At 36.1% G+C, this 22,864-nt stretch overlaps 1 protein-coding gene across 1 annotated transcript in view; it reads left to right on the forward strand.

The window, feature by feature from the left end:
- Window positions 1-22,440, forward strand: part of TM9SF3 (transmembrane 9 superfamily member 3) — a 70,639-nt gene extending 48,199 nt beyond the window's left edge. Inside the window, exons 10-15 of the mRNA XM_045784980.2 lie at window positions 4,671-4,810; window positions 7,616-7,684; window positions 10,671-10,817; window positions 11,562-11,645; window positions 11,985-12,061; window positions 18,277-22,440. Coding sequence (XP_045640936.1) covers window positions 4,671-4,810; window positions 7,616-7,684; window positions 10,671-10,817; window positions 11,562-11,645; window positions 11,985-12,061; window positions 18,277-18,344 — 585 coding nt within the window. The 3' untranslated portion in view covers window positions 18,345-22,440. The remainder of the gene's footprint in view (window positions 1-4,670; window positions 4,811-7,615; window positions 7,685-10,670; window positions 10,818-11,561; window positions 11,646-11,984; window positions 12,062-18,276) is intronic.
- Window positions 22,441-22,864: the final 424 nt, after the last annotated feature.

A 22,864-nucleotide genomic window follows, 5' to 3' on the forward strand; every position in this document is an offset into this window, starting at 1 on the left:
TTCCATATAAAGTTTAGAATGACCCTGTCAGTTTCTACAAAAAAAAAAAACAAAAAAAAAACAAAAAAAACAGCAACAAACCTGTTGAGATTTTGATTGGGATTGTATTGAACCTATAGATCAATTTGGGAAGAATTGACATCTTAACAATATTGAGTCTTTTAATTATAGAACATAGCATAGCTCTTGACTTACTTAGGTATCTTTAATTTTTCTCTGCAACATTTTGTAGATTTTAGTGTTTAAATTTTGTGCATCTGGGGTGCCTGGGTAGCGCAGTCATTAAGGGTCTGCCTTCGGCTCAGGGCGTGATCCCGGAGTTCTGGGATCGAGCCCCACATCAGGCTCCTCTGCTGGAAGCCTGCTTCTTCCTCTCCCACTCCCCCTGCTTGTTTTCCCTCTCTCGCTGGCTGTCTCTCTGTCACATAAATAAATAAAATCTTTAAAAAATAATAATAATAAATTTTGTGCATCTTTTATTGAATTTACACCTAAGTATTTTCTTCTTTTATGCTATTTGTAAATGGTATTTTTTAAATTTCAAATTCAGATTGTTTGTTGATGGTGTATTAAAAAACAATTGATTTTTGTATATTGGCTTTGCATTCTGCAACTTTGCTAAAGTCACTTACTAGCTCTATTTTCTTTTTTTGTAGAGTCCTAAAGATTTTTTACATAGATTATCATATTATCTGTGAGTAATGACACTTGCATTTCTACCTTTCTGATCCGTATACCTTTTATTTCTTTTTCTTGCTACATTGCAATGGCCAGAACCTCCAGTGCAGTGTTGAACGGAGGCAATGAGAACAGACTTTCTTGTCTTATTCTTTCACTTAGAGGGAAAGCATCCAGTTTTGTGCCATCAAATAGAGTTACCTGTATTTTTTTTTTTTTTTTGTAGATGCCCTTCATCAAGTTGGTGAGGCCCTTCTGCTCCTAGTTTGCTGAGAGTTTGTTTTTGTTTTTGTTTTTGTTTTGAATGGAGGTTGGATTTTGCAGTAGCTTTTCTGCATCTTTTGAGATAATCCATGATTTTCATATTTTAGTCTGGTAGTATGGTCACTTATATTGATTGATTTTTGAATCTTAAACTGATTTTTCATTCCTTTGATAAACCTTAGTTTGTTATGATGTATTTATTTTGTATGTTGCTGGGTTCCATTTGCTACAATTTGTTGGGTTTTATATCTGTATTTATGAAAGATGGTGGTCTGTAATTTTCTTTTTTCCTCGTTTTGGTATCAGAATGATGCTGGGTCATCAGATACATTTTTAACCTCAAATCCAGTGTTTCTTCTGTTAGAGTACTGACGTTCAAAAAAGCAGAGTGGGAAGTTACTTATGAGCATATTGAGAATAATCTCATAAAATAAATAAACTTCTTATGGGCATTTGTGTTTGAGTTGGCGATGCCCTGATTATTAGATCTTATTGTTGAAATGCTTAAACTGAAGCTCAGTAATTTTTATATAGATTTAAAGGCATAAAATGTATGAGGTAGAAAAGTAGTGATAAAAATTGTCTAGTCTAAGCAGATGTTGAAGAAATGCATAATGACTGATAAGACAGTATATTTCCTGAGAATCACCTTACCTAAAAGCAATTACTGTCTGTCACCATAAATAACATTTATATTCTTTAGCATTCGCAAATAGCTCATCTCAGAATGCATTTTCCCTTTCCATTGCAGTCACGCCATGGATTTCGTAAAGGGCCAGTCTGGAAGCAGAGCTAGAATAAATACTAGCCAAATTTTGGTTTATGACTGAGATTTAGAAGAGCTGACCAGTTGGTACATCTTTGGGATATTAAGTACTGATAGGCACTACTTGTTTCTAACTTGCTTTTATTGTAGATAGTGGAGGCCCTCAACCTGGAAAAGTCTTTCCTCCCCCCACTGCCTGTTTTTGTTAGTGGTCCAGGAACAGTGGCTAGGAGACTAGGGGACGGCCCTATATTGTTTTGAGATCCAGAGTTTTCACAGTGTATTAGACTAACGGGTTTTTTTTTAACTTTTAGCTACTAAATTTCATTTATTTATTTATTTATTTATTTGAAAGGATTTTTATTTATTTGACAGAGAGAGAGCACAAGCAGGTTGAGCAGGAGAGGGAGAAGCAGGCTTTCAGCTGAGCAGGGAGCCCGATGTGGCGCTTGATGCCAGGATGCTGGGATCATGACCTAAGCTGAAGGCAGATGCTTAACAAACTGAGCTGCCCAGGCGCCCTTACTAAATTTCATTTTTAAATGAAACTTTGTGGAAGCCCAATATAGAAAACAGATATAAGCATGAATCTTTTAGTATAAATAAATTTTGTAAATTCAGTATTTTAACATTCTCAATTTAATGAGAAGCAATAAAGTGATAAATACAGATCTAATGTAAAAGGGTATGAATAAGAGTCAGTCATATCTTCTTCAGTAACCAGTTTATTTGGTTGAATATCAGTCTTGAGAAAAATCCCGACATCACAGATGATTTAGTTCATATGACTTTTTTTTTTTAACAGCTTGCCTTACAATCTCAGAGTAATTCTTAAAGTAAACCCATCCAGAACTTAACACAAAGGAATAGAAAATTGGTTTCACAGTTCAGTCTCTTAACAGTTTCTAACAAACTGCTTACATTTTTTATCATGTATAAGAAAACAGACAAGAAAAGGGGAAAAACAGTTGATAATGTCTTGATGAAACTCTCTATAGTGTCCTCTATTGATTATTGTTATGCTTTGTACGAGCACACAGGCAATATATGCCCTCACGTCACTTGCCACTTACTGGCTTGTCACACACATGTGCTGTAGTGCATTTGCTTATACAACTTTGAGTGAACAAATGTGTGCAGGCCTGAATTGGATTGGTGGGAAGGGAGGGAGAACAAAAGACCAGTGTAGCATCATGAACCTTCCTAATCAACAGCACATTTGTAAGAAGTCCAAATTTGTACACAGAGTTGTTAGCAGGAGAAACTATTCTCAGATTTGTATGAAAATTAGTTAACCTGTTATGGTAGCTTCAGTTTATTAATATTTGGTACAGAACTCATTTGAATCTGTGTATTTTTTTATGACACTTCAAAATATTTTTTAAGAACACTTTTCAAAAGAATATTCAAATTAAATGGTTGTGGAATTCCTGAAGCTCTTCAGCAGGACCTGAGGGGTCTGTGGAACAATTTGAAAACCACTCTTCTAGACCATGTCATTCCTCATAGGAGTATTTTCTTCAACTTCTCTTCATTTCATATTTGAAATTAGAGTTCTGGTAAATTAAGAAGGAAATACATAGGTCTTATTACAGTGTGTTAGCATTTTGGGTCTTGTATACTTAATGATAGCAAATCTCAATAATAAGAAAGCTGTCAACAGCAAAAATTGAGACAATTCATCCGCCAGATATTTATGAAACAATGTATAATTTGCAATATTTTCTAATGATTAATGTATCTTAAAAACAGCTTATTTTTTATGTTTTACATATTCTTGTCATATGAGCATAAATTCATATTATTAGTAGGTCTAAACTGAGATACCAATAATTTGAGTTCCTAAGCCTACTCCTTAAAACGGGATTCCAGGGCTCTTAACTCTCATACATTTATACAAATTTTATCTGGAAGAAAGATGGTGATTCCCCTTGGCTTGTTTAAGACACACACACACACGGATATAATAAGGATGTGGTTTTATTAATGTTGCTTCAAAATAGACCCTCTTCTTCTCATTTAATAACTGTGGATTTTCTACCCCATGCTTCTTCATTTCTCTTAGTTTCTTCACAATCTTCTTTCAACTTTTCTCACTTTTACTTTTTATTAGAACCCTAAAATGTATAATTGAAAGTGATCTTAGAGGCCGTTCAGTCCTTCCATTTTGTAGGAGTTCAGAGTGAAGTGATCTTAACCAGATGCTGGCTGAAAAGAGCTTCAGTGTGTGTCCTTGAGTACCCGGATTTATATAAAGAAAAAACTCACAGAAGTAATTATTTTCCTAACTGACCACTTTGGTTCTAGAATCTCTATATGGTCTTCCCTATAACTTTAGACTTTGAACTGCTGATGGGCAGGAAAATACCCCTGCCATTTTAGTAATGACCCATCTGTGCGTAAATAGAGATAGGCTTGTGTTGTTAAGATCCTGAGGCATTGTGGAGTGGAAGTGAGCACAGTCTCTGAGACAGGGAGATCGAATCTGAGGTTTTGGTCTGGGTGCTAGCGTTGTGGGCATGGGAGGTTACTTAGCTTCTGTAAGTCTCATTTTCTTCATCTGTAAAATGGGGAAATAACATGCAAAGCTCTCTGAGCTCAATAAAATGCAACCAAGTCAATAAGTTGGTTATAATGAGAAAAGATAAAGGATATGTTAGAAACATGACAGCTGAAAGTGACATCAGGAGAGAAAAAAGGGCCACAGCAGAGAGCACATGGGAGAACGGGGAACGTGAGCAACTGTGGGAGGTGGGAAGCAGTTTGACTTGTATTTAGTTGAATTCTAATATTTTAAGGCACATTCTTTGCCTCTTTTCATTAGTGTATATCTTATACAATTTTAGCCTATATTGAACTTAAACATTTTATTTTGTGGTCAAATTGTGTTTAAATTTTTAAGTGTCCCCTTTATTTTTATTGTTATTCTGAGTAATCATACACGTTTTAATTTAATTTACAGGTGGCCGTTTGTTGCATCTGTTTTTTTGTTATTCTTCCTCTAAATCTTGTTGGTACAATACTTGGCCGAAATCTGTCAGGTCAGCCCAACTTTCCTTGTCGTGTCAATGCTGTGCCTCGTCCCATACCGGAGAAAAAATGGTAAAGAGAATGCTAAATCTTATGTCATTTTTCCTCACAATATAGAAATTCTTAAGGCTATATGTATATATAACTTTTAGAATTGGCATTTATTTATAAGAATGACTGTCTTAAGTTTGAACTTAAGAATTGTCTTTTTACTTTTTCCTTCAACCTATTTTGTAGTAGTAGTAAGCAATTACATCCTTATTTCACTTTCTGAATATTGGTGCCATTTACAGATAAATTAAATGCTTTGATAAGTACACTAGTGCATTTACCTGGGCGGGAACTAAAGCTGCAACAGTTTTGTATATGGGACACAATTGACCTGCTGCCTTTTTTTGAAAGAGGAGTTCTGTTGGCACCTACCTATGCCTGTTTGTTCACGTATTATCAGTGACGCTTTCACACTGCGGCATCAGAGACAGAGACCGTATCACCTTCCAACCCTGAGATATTTACTATCTGAACCTTCATAGAAAATGTTTGACAACCCTAGGCTTATAATTTCATTTTCCTTTCCAGATATTTTATTATTCTAAATAACACTGACACATATTTATAGCCACATATATCGTACCAGTTGAGAGATGAATTAGGACTAAGACCAGTAACAATTTACTGACTTAATATTCTTTGTCTTCACTTCAGGGATAGTATAGGATCTCTCAAATACATTCTGTCACGTTTTATGCACAAAATGTGTTCTTGAGGACCTCCCAGTATTCAAGATTAATCCTGACCAAGGATGATGAGTATTTCTGTTAAACAGCTGAAGAGATTCTTTAATTGCAGCAGTATACACATAGTTTAGAGTTTATCTGACTGATCAACTTTGAAAATATGATTCTTGATGGATTTTTAACTTAAGATAATTTGTATTTTTTCAAATTCCAGACATAAGACGGGATGTCATTAATATGTTATATTTCTAAATTTCATAATTCAAATTTGAACTAAATGTGAACTTGTATAAATATATTGCCATTTAAAATTAGTAAATTAAATGTTTTAGTGCTGATTTATGCTAGTCTGCATTCTTCATTTTCCTGATTCTTAGTAGCGGACAAAAAAGGAACAATCTTACCATATATACACTTATTACATCCTCCATCTCATAAGAGTAGCTGCACATTAGACTCTGTATATTCATAATAAGGGATATATATTGAAAAGCCTTTGTTCCTAGATATTTTACCTTAATAATAGACATAATTTATATTCAGATACTTACATATACCATGTCTTTTGTACACTTGGAGGTCATTTATAGAAATGGAGGCTGAGTAAAAATAGCACGTATAGTTTAAAGGAGGGTGATCTGTTCTAGTCTTAGGATTGTCCATGTTCCTTTTTTTCTTAGATTGGTAATTGTGAGAACTTCTGTAGTTTGTTTTTTAAAGTCCATTTTCTCTTTCAAATCAAGATTAGACTTTAGGTCACTAGGGCTGGTGAAAGAGAGGAAGGAACAACACGTGGCCTTGCAAACCATGGGTCACAGCTAGTTGGAGGGAGGCTCATGTGTATCTTTATTTTCCATATATAGTTACATGGGATCTAAAATCTGAATACTAGATCTGGCTTTCATTGATTGTGTTATCTTGGGCAGATCATTTTTTAACCTCTATGGGTCTTGGATTCCTATAAAAGGAGGAAAGAAAACTAGATTAAGTGGTTTTTAAGATTTGTTTTTTTCAGCTTTCAGACTCTTCAATTTCTTCTCAGTTTTTGTTTGTTTTTTTAGAGAGAGCGTATATGTCATGCATGCACGTGGCGGGGGGGATGAGCTGAGGGAGAGGGAGAGAGAATCTCAAGCAGTCCCAGCATGGGGCCTGATGCAGGGCTCCATCTCATGACTATGAGATCATGATCTGAGCCAAAACCAAGAGTCAGATGCTGAACTGACTGAGCCACCCTGGTGCTCCCCTCTTCTTGGGTTTTTAGTTTGTTTATGCCAGAGATAGTAGTTTCATATCTTATGTGCCAGATACTGTGCGGGGCATGGGGCATACCTAGATGAATAGCTTCTGCCTGCCAGAGTTTATAATCTAGGGAGGTATGATATGTATGTAATTACACAGTTCCAGGTAGTGTGGTTAGGTGCTGCCACAGAGTACGTTCAAGAGGCAGTGTGAGCATGGGGGAAGGACCTACCTCTTTCTGGGAGACTTGGGAAGGGCTTTACGGGGAGAATGCTGGAGCCAGGGCTGACGGGAGAAGTATGACGAGAAAAGGCATTCCAGGTAGAGAATTACCAATTGCATTAGTATGTGTTTGTTGAGTGAATGAATGAGGTTTTAATTTTATTTTTTATTCACTCTTTGGCTCCAGTGTAACCCAGAACTCATAATACCTTAATTGTTGTAATTCACAGGAAAAGAAATTACTGAACCAAGGAAAGCATGACCAAGGAGATGGCAAGGCCACAATTTGGGAAACATTATTTCAGATAGGGCTCTCAGGACTTTTCCTATGGCTTTCTATAAATAAATGCCTATAAACTTTTTAAAAGTTGTTGAGAGATGTAGAACAGAAGCAAATACTTAAGAGTTTTTCCTGAGTTTGTTGGTGGCAAGAATTTCTATTCCCCAAATTCTTACCTGCCTCTTATGCGAGAAAGAACTTTGACTGTAACCTATGGCTGATTTGAAGTGCTACCTCTGTATTGTAACCTCTTTGAATTTTTGTTTTTCTTTTTACTGGCTTGTTTCTATCCCTTAGATTATTTTTAAGTACCAAGCATCTGCTTTCTATTATCTGGATTTATATATTATAATGTGAAAATCATACTAGAAGTTTATTGCTAATTTTAATATTTTCCAGGTTTATGGAGCCTGCAGTTATTGTTTGCCTGGGAGGAATTCTACCTTTTGGCTCAATCTTTATTGAAATGTAAGTTGTGGCAATGTGTTTATGTTTTGAGGGATATGATTGTAATACGAGAATTTAGGAGTTTGAGTAGGTGTAGAATCAGTAGATGGGACGGCATCTAACAGTTAGTCTGCTAATTTCGTGGCTCCCCGAAAGGAATCTAACATAATCTACCTAAAAGCAGTTTTCTGCGTGGTCTCAAGTATTTGGGTGAAATTTATGTTTTGTATTATATTCTAGACCCTTCTCACCTAACAGGAGATCTTAGAAATCAAACAATGCATGCTAAAGACTACTAGACCAGTCTTTGATTACATGCAGATAGATGGAATTACTGATTTTTATTGTATTTTTAAAGTATTTCTGAGGGCCTGGGGAACTAGGTAAACCATTACCTACCAGTCAGTTTAGATTTTGACGTCTTCAGATACATATATTCCCGGTCTCCTTCCACTGCAGGAGTGCTGGGAAATGTGTATGTGTTTGTGGGTGGAAGATATGCCACCTGGTGCCCAGGTACTATGCTTTATACCTGCATCCTTGATCACCACTGCAAAAATTAAGTCTTTCTTTTCTCAGTTTGTATCCCAGTGTTCCTTGATGGGAATGCTCTCTGCATTTTAGGCAAGACACTTCTTTCTCAAGAACTGCAGTCATATACCTCTGGTTCTTGCCCACAAAAATGCCAGTCATTGTGACTACTCTGAACTCCCTTACACATTTCCAGATGCCCCACTGCTGATTCTTTCCTGTATAGTGGACATCTCCTTAACAGACATGATTGGATCTGATAACTGGTTAATTGAAAGTTGGCCCATGTAAGGGAATTATTAAAAGACTCATACATAACATTTTATTTTAACTTAAAACAACTCAAGGTACATCTTTCGCTCATTTTTTAAAAATATAGAGCCAGATTTTTATCTAGTCAATGTTTCCATCATTTTCCCTTTGACATTCATAATGTATCTTCTGTGTTTCCAGCGTTTTAAAAGTGGAACAAGAACATTAAGACCTATCTTAAACATTCTAAGTGCAGGAGCGCCTGGGTGGCGCAGTCGTTAAGCATCTGCCTTCGGCTCAGGGCGTGATCCTGGCGTTATGCGATCGAGCCTCACATCAGGCTCCTCCACTAGGAGCCTGCTTCTTCCTCTCCCACTCCCCCTGCTTGTGTTCCCTCTCTCACTGGCTGTCTATCTCTGTCAAATAAATAAAATCTTTAAAAAAAACAAACAAACATTCTAAGTGCAGAATCCTTCTAGATTTATACATTTCTCTCCCAGATTTTCATAGTTGTCTCACCCATACCTAATTTCATGTTGTTTTTTTAAGTGACTCACCTTATTAAATTTCTCCAAAACTTTCAACATAATGTTCATAGAAATCATGCATCCTTTTTGCTGTCATGTGTATTGGTGTGTGCCATATTCAATTACGCTATCTAATTACACTAACAAGCACAATTGACATAGATTTAGGCCACCCCTGGTGGTCACCTACCAGCTGTGAATGTGCTGTGGGTATTAGTACCATAGAGGGACTGGAGTGTGTGTCACTCTAGCTTGTGGTTTAATAAAGCCAGTTCAGGAGCCTCTTTGGTACTTTGTAGGCTTGTATCCTCACCCACTCTATTTTTCCATTCTACCCCTGTTCCCGGTACTTTCTGGATCACATCTCTTCCTGCTTTCTCAAGTACTCCATTCCATTGGATAGCCTCTCTGCTGTATCCTTAAATTCTCTTCTGTTTTGACCACCCTCAAGCCCATTCTCCTCTTGGTAGCCACAGTGATCTTTTTAAGGTGTTAATCTGATCACATCACTTGTTTATTAAAGACTTTTCTTCATTTTCATTGAGGTAAGGTGCCAACCCCATAACATAGCCAGTAAGGATCTTCATAACATAGGATCTGGCCTCATTCGCTTCTCCAGCCGCATCTCTTAGCTCTCACCCCTTCACTTGAAGTTCTAGCCATACTCAGTTACTCTGAGTTTTTCTAAATACAGTGAATTCCCTTATGTGTAAGCTTTGCCTTTGCTCTTCCTATTCCTGGAACATTCTTCTGGCTCCCCTTACCCCACATGCCTTATTTGATTCTTCTCACCACCTCTTCTCCCCAGAGCCCCACTTAAGCAAAGCAGTAAGATGCCCCTCTTGGGTGCATTGATAAAGCACGTGTCATGGAGCATCATGACTACCTTCTTACTGGTGCTGCCCTCTTACGGTAATGTCCCTGAGGGTGGAGGAGACTGTGTCATCTTCACAGTTCTGTTCTCACTGCTTCTCTGACATGTGGTAGGGCCTCTAAATAGCTGTTGAAAGAATGAGTGACAAATAAGTGAGCTAAACAGAAGAGAACAAGAAAAAGAAAAGAGGCTAAAAGACCCTTTTCTACTGATGACTTGGGGAATGGAATTAGAGTGAGAGTCTTGTTCTTCATGTAAAATGTTAATGCCACCTCTTGGTGTCCTCCAAAAATAGCAGGAAGCTCCTTTAGGCTTCTTTTTCTAATTATTTTTATTTTCGTAATTTTGTACGTTATTACTCTTTCAAACCTACTTTTTAAAAAATTTACTAAGGTGTTTTATAAAGTATAAAATACATTGCTTGAATAGTGTTACATCCAGAAAAAATGAAAGAATGAGGGAATTGTCTTTATTTTACAGATATGAATTTTTAGCTATTTTCATTTTTCTTTGCCACATTTTACTCCTTTAAGCTTCTAATTTATTCAGTTTGCTTAGAGATGAATGCCCTACTAAAAAATCTGTTCTTGAAAGATTATCCAAGAAAATATTTTTGAGAGATTTTTGGAGGATTTAATAGATAAAAAAGAGTAAGAGAGTTGGAAGTTACTTGAAAGAAAATAATTGAGAATTAAGTATGACGAAAGTGAGAACTAAGATGTAAGATTTAGCAAAAGCGGGGTGAGCTTCAAGAATAAAGCAATAAATTTAGCAATAAAGCAAAATAAAGCAAAAATAAAGCAAAAAATTGCATTTTATTTAGGTATTTCATCTTCACCTCTTTCTGGGCATATAAGATCTATTACGTCTACGGCTTCATGATGCTGGTGCTGGTCATCCTGTGCATTGTGACCGTCTGTGTGACCATCGTGTGCACATACTTTCTACTAAATGCAGAGGATTATAGGTGGTAAGTACTTAGGTTGGGGAGGAACCTCAAGGCACTCTGTATTTTCAAGTAAAATGCCATTTAAAGTGTATTAAGTAGAGTAAAAGATCTGTATAGAAATTTTGCTCCTTAAGATAGTATAGGAATTTTTTTTTAGTTATAAAAAAGATGAAGATTTTAGAGGAAAAGTATAATCAGCCAAAAAATAGTGTTTGTACTCATAGTGGTCACTGTTCTGTATTTTTACAAAGTGTTTGATGTGCTAAGAACTTTATGAGGAAGGATTGCTGCATTTTAAACAAAAGAAGACAGTTCTGAAAAAGGCTGTGGTTTATATAAGGTGACTTATAATAGGGTATCTGACAAAATTCAGGATCTCTCCTTCCAATTCTTAGGCTTTCTCCTTGTTGATATATTTAAATGCCATCTGTACCCATCTTTTAAAATATTTATTTGTTTTACAGAGAGAGAGAAAGAGCAAGCTTGAACACGGGGCGGAGGGGGGGTTTTGGAGGGAGAGGCAGAGGGAGAGGGAGGGAGAGAATCTTAGGCAGACTGCACACCTAGGGCAGAGTCCAACACAGGGCTCGATCTCATGACCTGAGCCGAAATTGAGAGTTGGCTGCTTAATTAACTGTGCCACTCAGATGCCCCTACATGCATTTGTTGTTAAATATACAGAATTTTCAAGGATGTTTTTATGAAATTCTTTGGTGTAAAGTCTGTTTCAGTGCCATTCATTCAAAAGAGTTACCTTTTTTTCAGGCAATGGACAAGTTTTCTCTCTGCTGCATCAACTGCGATCTATGTTTACATGTACTCCTTTTACTACTATTTTTTCAAAACAAAGTAAGTGGAGACATTTTCTCACTTTGTATTTAGGAAACTGAAGGTGTCATTTAAATGCCAGAATTTAAGAATACAAGGTAGAGCATGGGGAATATAGTCAGTGGTATCGTCATAAGCACTGTATGGTGATGGATGGTAGCCACGCTGGTGGGGAGCACAGCATAATGTATAGACTTGTCCCATCAAAGTTGTTCAGTCGCTGAGTATACACCTGCAACTAATGTAACATTGTGTGTCAACTAATTGTACTTCAGTTTTTAAAAAGAAATAAATAGAATTTAAGGCCCTGTGTTGAAAGTAAAAACAGATACACTATATATATTTTTTGTCTTATTTCAGAATGTATGGCTTATTTCAAACATCATTTTACTTTGGATATATGGCCGTATTTAGCACAGCCTTGGGGATAATGTGTGGTAAGTTCTGAAATTTTTGGAATATCATGAGTAAATCTGACATTTTTAGAAACAGAAAAATATAGTAGTTGAAAATTACATTCTGTTGCTTGATCAGGAACAACAAAATAAACTCGAGTTTATTTCTTGATTTCAGTCCTTTTGACTATTCCTCAAAAATTCATCATTGACTCTTTTTTAATGTTCTGTTCCTAATAATTCTGTATTGCACTGTCTTCTGTATCACAATTAGTTTCTTTTTCATGTTTAAATTTGGTCATTTTTTAAGCTTAGTGTCTTTGGAAAAGATAATGATGTAAACAGGTTAAGGTATTGGCTGAATGATTCCTGTTTGGAAGTTTCTAAGACTGTTCATAGAGATAACCATGTCCGAAAGGCAGTGTCTGGGTTTTAAGTACACACTTGGGTTTCTGCAGACTGGGCTTAAGTTCTGTCTGTGCCGCCTGTATGTTCTGTATCTTGATCCAGTTCTCCAAGCTCTCCAAACTCTGTAAAATGAGGATAATACCACTGTGTTTTGGGATTATCACAATCTTTCATTAAATAGAAGTAGTAATAGTTATCACCATATGATAGAGTCTCTAGCATGTGTGAAATACCTAGAAAATAAAGTTTGAAAGCAACCTGATAAAAGGAAAGGGCATGGACGTGATAGCCTGAGAGACCCATATTAAATCTCCCTGCTGCTTTTTTGTGGCCATGGGGAGTCATATTGAGCTCTCTAAATCTCATCTTCTCATCTGTGAAATGGGCATATCTTTCACAGTAGTTCTTTGTCGTAGTAGCGTGTGTAAAGCACAAGTGTAATGCAGGTCTGTTATCAGGTGTTAAGAGAGACTGAGTTTTGTGGGAGATATGGCAGGGATTGGGAAGAGCTGGGGCTTTTGGGGTCAGTTAGTCCTAGGTACAAATCCTGGTGCCCCTACTGAATAGCTGTGTTACTCTGGCCAAATTATTTAACCTTTCTTCCTCAACATTCACATTTGCAAAACAGAAGTAACACCTACCTCACAGGGCTGTGTTGAGGCTTCAGTGACTGGATGTGGGTAAACAGGTAGATGGCAGATGCTTAGTGAGTGGTGGCCGCTGCTGTTCTATACTGACGAGGGCTAACAGTCCTTGTGCTTCTTCTGTTCTGGGATTGTGTCTCTGTGTCTGTAGGTTTCTACACCTTTTGTTTCCACCTCAGAACAACCTCATGACACTGAGTTTAAGCAGAGGTACCTAAAGGGAAATGCATACAAGTAACTTACTTTTCTTCTGGTTCAGGTTTTCACTTCATAAATGAGGCTAATTCCCTAGTTACCCCATAGGAATGATGCAAGGCTTAAGGACTAATCACTGTGGAAACATTTCCAGATAGTTTATAATTCAGACCCTTCTCCTTTCTCTTTTATTTGCTGTTGACTTTTTTTTTTTTGGTAGTTCCATCTTTAGCTATAGGGTAGGCAATAGAATAAGGAAGATATAATCTTGTTAAAGGCTAGGTTCTGGTATGACATTTGTGGCCCTTTGGGGTACCAAGATTGCTTTTTTCCTCCACCAAAAGAGTGTGTTCTATAGGTTGGTGGTTACCCAGAAGCAAGGGGGCGGGTGGGTGCTGGAGGATTAGGAGTGTGGGCAAAATGGGTGAAAGTGGGCAAAAGGTTAAACTTCCTAGAGTAAGTTCTAGGCATGTATGGTGACAACAGTTAACAATATTGTATATTTGAAAGCTGCTAAGAGATTAGATCTTAAAAGTGCTCATCATAAGAAAAAAATATCATAACTATGTGCTATGAGAGGTGATGATGTTAATTAAATTTATTGTGGTGGTCATTTCACAATATATACATATATCAAATTACTATGTTTTACACTGTAAACTAAAACAAATGTTTTATGTCATTTAAAATCTGTCCCATATATATATACCGTGTACATGATCATGTGCGCGTACACACACACACACACACACGCGCGCGCGCGCGCGCGACATTGACTATAAAGTCGTAAAACTAATTCCACAAGCTATAAGGAGGGACAGTTCTCTATAATATGATCACATATTTTATTTGTAGATGCTGTGATGACCTTTCCCTGTAATAATTAGTTAACCAACTTTGAGGGAAGAGGACTAGGATCTGCAGATTAAAACTAGATTTGTGGGGCGCCTGGGTGGCACAGCGGTTAAGCGTCTGCCTTTGTCTCAGGGTGTGATCCCGGCGTCATGGGATCGAGCCCCACATCAGGCTCCTCCGCTATGAGCCTGCTTCTTCCTCTCCCACTCCCCCTGCTTGTGTTCCCTCTCTCGCTGGCTGTCTCTATCTCTGTCGAATAAATAAATAAAATCTTTCAAAAAAAAAAACAAACTAGATTTGTATCACATGGGAACATCCTTGTGTTATCGCAGGCAATCAGAAGTTCCCTTTAGGGGCTCCTGGGTGGCCCAGTCGTTAAGCGTCTGCCTTCGGCTTGGGGCGTGATCCCCGGGTCCTGGGATGGAGTCCCCCATCAGGCTCCTCCACTGGGAGCCTGCTTCTTCCTCTCCCACTCCCCCTGCTTGTGTTCCCTCTCTCACTGGCTGTCTGTCTCTCTGTCAAATAAATAAATAAAATCTTAAAAAAAAAAAAAAATTCCCTTTAGTATTATTATTAGCCTTCCTTCCTTCAGAATGTTGCTCCTCGAACTCCTCTTTATTTAATATGAGTTCTTTCTTGATTATCACCAGCATTCAGTGGTGTATAGAATCGTGAGATTATGCAGAGGGTTAAATTTTTTTTTCTTGATTGAATATGTGATCTTAGGAAGACCTAGAGAGATAATATCTTGACATTTACAAAGAAAATGGAATTGAACTTAGCTAATTTTTTAGTGCTTTTCCTGTTGAAATTTCATCTTGCTGCCTGAAAATCTTGGCACATTTACAGTTCCCTGCTGTTCTGGCAGTGTCCCAGCATTTTTTCTTTAATGGGTATATGTGCCTTCAGTGCTAATCTATTTTGGCGGGTTTGGGGGGAGGAAATAGTTCAGATGAACTGTTTAAAATGTCATCATAATACAAAAATTGTACATGCTCATCAGGTATTTATATTGCTAAAATGCTTTTTTAGTCAGTAATTGAAAGAAAAATATTTATTGATTTTTTTTAATGTAGGAAAAAATGTGTTAAGGTGGAAATAATTAGATTGTTATAGTTTTCATATTTTTATCATAGCATTTTAGTTTTAAGGAAATTAAGTTTAAAAGTGTATCTCTATTATTCTCAAGACATTTACATTTCTAGAGAGCATATTTACTATCTTCCTTTTATAAAGTCATATTTTTATACACTTATTCTTGAGATACTCATAAGATTAGGAAAAATGATTCTTTAGGTTGATACTGTTTTGCTTTTAAGCATATCTCTGCTCAGAGCGGAACAATGTTTTATAAGTCTGGAATATTAGATTTGGTTATTGGACTGGTGTGATGTTAGGCCAGTTAAATTTTTGATTCTAGTTAAAATTTTATAGATTTTCTTATGTTCTAAGAATTTAGGTTTCTGTTTACAAATTGAATGGTCTTTTTCCTTGCTTTGTAAGGACTTCTTTTATAACTATTTCTGAATGAATTATCACTATTTCCAAGTATAATTGTAATATAACTACTTAATATTATAAATATTTATTAATTGCAAAAATAATTGGAAATAGGTTTGCTTTGTTTCTTGGTGGGTTTTAAGAATACTTTTATGGGCACCTGGGTGGCTCAGTCTGTTGGGCGTCTGCCTTCGGCTCAGGTCATGATCCCGGGGTCCTGGGATTGAGCCCTGCATCAGGCTCCCTCCTCAGTGGGGAGCCTGCTTCTCCCTCTGCCTTTGCCTGCTGCTCTCTCTGCTTGTGCTCTCTCTCCTTTCTCTCTCTGTCGTATAAATAAATAAAATCTTTAAGAAATATTTTTAGTATTTAATTATGGGAAATTTTCAAATATATGCAAAAAGAGGGACAATTATATATATATAATGAAAAATATGTAAATACACTGAGTCCTCATGTACCACCTAATATCAGTAATTATCAGTTCATGGCCAATCTTGTCTTATTCATAATCCCACTTTATCCCTCTTATTCTGATATAAATCTTGGGCCTCATGTCATTTTTAACTGTAAATATTTCAGTACATACATATGTGTGTGTGTACATATATAATAACTATAATGTAGTTGTATAACAATTATATACTTACATAATAATATTTATAATGATATATAGTTATATAATAATTACGTTTCAGTATATACATGTATATAATTCCTTCATGTGCTCAAATATTCAGTTAGTATTCACAATTACCCCACCCATCCCCATGTCTTTTTTAATACAGTTGTTTGCATCAGGATCTAATTAAGGCTCATGCATTGCTTGGTTAAAATGTTTTTTTTTTTTCAAGTAGGCTCCATGCCCATCATGGAGCCCAACATGGGGCTTGAACTCACAACCCTGAGATCGAGACCTGAGCTGAGATCAAGAGTCAGACGCTTAACCAACTGAGCCACCCAGCCCCCTGGTTAAAATGTTTCTTAGGGTTCTTTTTTTTTTTTTTTAATGATTTTTTATTATATTATGTTAGTCACCATACAGTACATCCCCGGTTTCCGATGTAAGGCTCGATGATTCATTAGTTGTGTATAACACCCAGTGCACCATGCAATACGTGCCCTCCTTACTACCCATCACCGGTCTATCCCATTCCCCCACCCCCCTCCCCTCTGAAGTCCTCAGTTTGTTTCTCATAGTCCATAGTCTCTCATGTTTCATTCCCCTTTCTGATTACCCCCCCTTTCTTTATCTCTTAGGGTTCTTTTAATCTACTGATGTTCTCTTTCTTTTTCCTTGTAATTTATTTAAGAAACTTGAGTTTTTGTTTGTTTTAATTTCTACAGTGTTTTCCACACTCTGGATTTTGCTGAAGTGTCATTTAATGTTTCTCTCTGTGTTTCTTCCCGTATTTCCTCTAAAGGGGTAGGTAGAGCTATAGGCCTGATCACACTCAAGAATACTTGTCCAACAGTACTTAATACGGGTTTGTAAACTTACCAGGAGGCACTGGTTATTTCTGTGAAGTTAGCAGCCATTGATAATTATTGCCTAGTTCAAATAATGCATTGGTGTCTATAATCTAACTCTATTGTTCCTTTTATATTTTTTGCTGGGGTACTTCTATAAGGTGAAACTTCTTTTCATCAGCCATTTGGTACCTTGAAGTACATATATAGGAAAGGCAGAATAGACATTTCTTTCCTTATATACACCAGTTGGGTAAATAAGTGACTAATTAGGGGGGTGTGTGTGTGTGATTATTAACTTATGGAAGATTTACTTTTGGGGTTGGATGGTAAATTTCTAAATCCAGTGGAGAATCTTCTCTATGACTTGATTGACTAGCTGTCTTGTTCTGAGAATCCCTTAGTATAATTTGCAGTGAAGAGCTATCCAGTTCATTCATTCATTCAACAAATATTTATTGAGTATCTTATCATGTGCCAAGTACTCTCTAAGGTATAGAAGACAGATACTTAATTTAACAAAACAGACAAATCCCTTGCTTTCTGGTGTTTTGAGCCTCATTTGAGGCTAATTATTCAAAACATTTCACAACTCCTGACCTACCTACCTGTCTCTTTCATCTACTTCCTCAAATATATCTTCTTTTTACCAACCACAGAGCTTCTATAATTTAAAGATTAAAAATTCCACCAGAAAATGCCTCTTTAGAGCTTCAGATGCCATTGGGCCATGGTTCTTAGTCCTTTTCTGAGAGAATCCCATCACTTCTTACTTCCATTAGGTATCATATGATTTGGAGAACATGTTAAAAAATGGCTTAAATGACCTAGAATAATTTATGCTCAAATTGTAAAAATACATGTTTTTTGCATTTAACAAATTTTTATCATTATCAAATTATTCTTGCTTTGTAAGTGATGTATTTTAATTCATATAGTTATTATACATGTAATAACTGATAACCTAATTATAAAAATATCACATCAGGTCTAACTTGGTATATGACAATAATAGGTGATGTGCAAAACAAATGATACAATTTTAGTAAGTTCAGAACAAGTACTAACATAAAAGATGTTATCTTGAAAAAAGAATAACTTTGCAGAGCAGAGAGCATTTAATATTTGTAAATGATGGATCCTGCCCTGTGTGTATTTGTTTCCAAATGTCTTATTTTATCTTTGCAGGAGCAATTGGTTACATGGGAACAAGTGCCTTTGTCCGAAAAATCTATACTAATGTGAAAATTGACTAGAGACCCAAGAAAACCTGGAACTTCGGATCAATTACTCTTTCATAGGGGTGGAACTTGCACAGCAAAAAAAAAAAGCGCAAGAAGAGATTTGGGCTTTCACACTGGGTACTCTGTGGGTCTCTCTTTTGTGGATGGCTTAAAGTAACATCTATTTCCATTGATCCTAGGTTCTTACTGACTGCTTTCTCCAACTGTTCACAGCAAATGCTTGGATTTTATGCATTAGGCATTACTACAGTACATGGCTAATCTTCCCAAAAACTAGCTTATTAAAGATGAAATAGACCAGCTCTCTTCAGTGAAGAGGACAAATAGTTTATTTAAAGCATTTGTTCCAATAAAATAAATAGAGGGAAACTTGGATGCTAAAATTACATGAATAGTATCTTCCTGGCACTTAGTGTTTCTACGTTATTGAAAAATGATGTTCCAGAAAGATTACTCTTTTCTCTTATTTTTACTGCCATCATCAGCCTATTGTGGGACATTTTTATATATGGAATCTGGGTTCTTTTTGACCTGTTTTTTTGTTTTTCCCAATCCAGCTGCATCCTTTTTTTTAAAAAGAGAATTAAAAAAATATTAAATCCTGCATGTAATATATCTGCTGTCATCTTAGCTGGACCAACTTCCCATTTATTTATCTTAAAACTACTCAGTTCCATCTTAATTCCATCCAAAGAAGATACAGTTTGAAGATAGAGGTGTACTCTCTACAATGCAATTTACTGTACAGTTAGAAAGCAAAGTGTTAAATGGAGAAGATATTTGTTTTTATTAAACATTTTGAGATTTAGATAAACTACATTTTAACTGAATGTCTAAAGTGATTATCTTTTTCCTTCCCCCAAGTTAGTCTTACATCTTTTTTGGGTTTGAATGAAGGTTTTACATAAGAAATTATTAAAAACAAGGGGGGTGGGTAATAAATGTATATAACATTAAATAATGTAACGTAGGTATAGATTCTCAAAGGCATTTGGATGTACAGACTGACTACGGAGTACTTTTTTCTGATGATGATTGGTGTAGAAATGTGTGAATTTGGGTGGCTTTTTACATCTTGCCTACCACTGCATGAAACATTGGGGTTTCTTCAAAATGTGTGTCATACTTCCTTTGGGAGGGGGGATTGTTTTCTTCTGTTTCTTTTCGGAGACTCCTACAGGAGCTAAATTTGTAATTTAGAAACATTTAATTTTGTTAATCCTGTCTGGGGCACTTAAGTAACATCTAAAGCATTACTGCTTTAGGGTGTTAAAATAAACTTTCCTGACCAAATTGTTTTGTGAAAATAGATGTGTTTGCAATTTGAAGATATCTTTTCAAAAGGCAATATTACTGAATGCAATTTTTTAAATATAGTGTAAACTATGCTTTTCTAATACAGGAGATCCATACCTTAAAATCCCCAAACTTGCTTACATCTAGATTATCCAGTATGGTCACAAAGTAAACGATAAGCCTTTCGAATTAGATTGCGGCACAAAATCTGTTCAGGTTGGTGTACTGTGTAAAGTGGGGGTGGGGTAAAAGTGGTTAGCTTTACTATTGGATGAGCAAATAAAGGTTACAGTTTTCTAAGAGAAGTGATTTAATTTTGAATACATCTTTCTGGAACTATCCATAATGTGAAGTTTTCCTAGAACCATTGAGTTTCTAGTTTAATAGTTTGCTATGCAAATGACCACCTAAAACAATACTGTATATTGGTATTTTTAGAAAGACTCAAAACCGCTGTATTTAAACTTTAATGTGAAACTGATGCCATTTATAGTTACATAAGCTGTTTTCATTACAAAATATGTTTCTATAAATTGACTCTGCATCCTATAATGTGGTATGTAAGGACTATAAAGAGTGAAAAGTTTGATTTCTTACCACTTAAGTATGGCTGACATGAACAAACAGGATTTTGATCAGAAGCTATAGGTAAATCCTTCTTCAAGCCAGAATGTTACATTAAATGCAGTCTGCTGGTTCTTCCATTTTCTCTTCTTTCTCACCTGCCTATAAGATCTTAGAAGAAAAGAAACTGAACGTCAGTATTTAGTGGCTTACATAATGTAACGTTTTAACTACATGTAAAGTAATTACAACAACATATAGTCTATCTGATGGAGTATCAATTGGACAGCAAGCTTTTGTCTTAATAAAATGAAATCTGTTTCTCATGAATCTTGCAGGCAAGGTGTAAGGTTTTAAAAAAATAAGTGCTTTAGCTGCTTTCAGGTATACCAATTCCTTTTACTAAATTGAGCTCTATTTCAAGTCCTTTGGAATCTTAAGTGAAAAAAAGTTTTCTAATTTCCAAATATATTAAGTGTCATTAAAATGAATACAAATTTCCTTGAAGTTCCTTTAGAAAACATGTATTGGTTTATGCCTTCATGGAGGGGCTGGCCATGTGTGTGTCTTGAAGAAGACATAATCCACAAACGGTTTACCTCTGTAGGCCTGAGTTACAGAGTGGTAGAATAAAATACTAAGTTAATTAAAGGGTGAGGTTCTTCCACTCCATTAATGCTGTGTATCTGTCTTTCATTTGTTAACATTATTTGCTCATCTTATCAACTGATGCTTTGAACAGTATCGGAAACTAAGGATAAACTTCCTCCTTGTATCTGTAAGCATACTTCTGAAATTTAGCTACAGTACAAATTGGCCTCATTATTCATCTATCCTAGTACCAGGGTAGGATAAAGTGGAAATGGAATGGCTGGAACTATGGTGAAGCATTCTTTGGTATATCATGTTGGGCTCCTAATTTGTACGAAGTTTAACCACAAATCAAGCCCCATCTAGAATTCATTGTACTGTGCTGATGATATCTGAACCTAGTGAATGGTATGATCGGGTGTTTTCCATTGACAGTGGATGGGTCTCTTTATAAGGGTGGTTGCTGCAAATTCCAGTTCTTCCAAAATCCATTTTATTTAGGGTTTATCCATAAATTGTATTCAGTTTGTTAAAGCTTTTGTTTCCTAAATGTTTACAAACCACCTTATGCCAAATGTCTTGCAAATAATATTCCTTTTAAGATTTCCTTGAATTTTTACAAATGTAAAAAAGAAAATAAATGTATTAATATAACTTGTTCAGGAGAAGCTACATACTGAAGAGCTTCTGTATATAAATTCTGGCAAAGAAAAGTATTTGTAATCTATACACTGCAATTCCATCTGGGTTTTAAGTTTAGATTTCAGCATGTCTTAGTGTTTCAGTCTATTGATTTATTGGAACATGTAACAAATAGCAGTGACGTATGAAAACGCAAGTATTAGTTAATGTTTTGTATCTTCGTAAAAATCCCATGGTTAAGAAGCTATATTTTAGCAATCAGGATGTTAAAGAGATCAGAGCTGTGAAAATTTACAAAGATTGTTTGGAAGTGTGTACAGAAATAGACTAGATTTAGAGGTAGGATAGATCAGAAAGTGAACATAAAGCTGCAGAAATTTTATAAGATTTAAACTCAGTATGAGGAATAACTCTAGTTCTCTCTTATGAGCCTCTTCTGAGAGCCGTCTGAGTTGACATTCTTATTGGAGCTGTAGGTGGAATTGTGCAAAGACAAAAGTAAAAATTAAGTTTTTATTTTACTGTGTCAGGAAATGGGAACTAAGAAACTGGTGTGAAAGGTGCTCATGTGTATTGGTGAACTAGGCGTGCAGATAACTGACAGACAAGGCAGTATTTTGTGTGTTTACCTCAGTTCCTCAGGTTGGGTCATTTGAAAGTTATAAATGTTCTAAGTAAGATCTTTAAGGCAAGGAGCAAATAACATGGAATTCTGCTTTGAAGGACAAGAGAGTATATGCAGAAAAGCAGTCCCACTAGGGCTTTTCATCTGTGTCAAATTTGAACCTATAAACCCCCACAGAGCATGGGCAGTTGGTACCAGTGGGAAGGAAACCGTTATTGCTTGAGATTACTTCATTTTGTACCCACCTTTGGTTTGGGTAAGTCATACTCCAACTGGCTTTTTAGTAATAGATACCCAGCATATATACTGTATCAAATACATTTGAGGTTCTAATCTAGTCTGTTAATCTAACTGAAGTTGGATTTTTAAAATAATAAAAAGTTAAATGTACTTTCCTTGGATGCTTTATTTCTTTCCTTTTTGAAACAAGTGCACCAGGCATAAGGAATAACCCATTATTACTGGCATGCATTTGAGGGGATTACTGATAGCCTTCCACAGTTAAACAGGAATCCACAAACTCTTGCTGTAAAGTGCAGATAGGAAATACTTGAGGCTTGGAGAGCCAGATGGCACTACTCTACCATCGTAGCACAAGAGCCAGAGTAGCTAGCACGTAAACCAGTGAGCGTGGCTGTTTTCCAAACCGACAGCAACAGAACAGCCAATGGGCTACAGTTTGCTGACCCCTGAGATGAAGGATTCAAAATTTAAGATTTGATTTTTCCCCCAACTTACTTTGAAAAAAAAATTACAGAAAGTTGAAAGAACGTTACAATGAATAAGGTTTGTCTTTACAAAATTATTTTTCTCT

The sequence above is a fragment of the Ursus americanus genome, chromosome 6 (genome assembly GCF_024610735.1).
Source record: "Ursus americanus isolate L20-20 chromosome 6, mUrsAme1.1.p, whole genome shotgun sequence".
Taxonomy (NCBI): Eukaryota; Metazoa; Chordata; class Mammalia; order Carnivora; family Ursidae; genus Ursus; species Ursus americanus.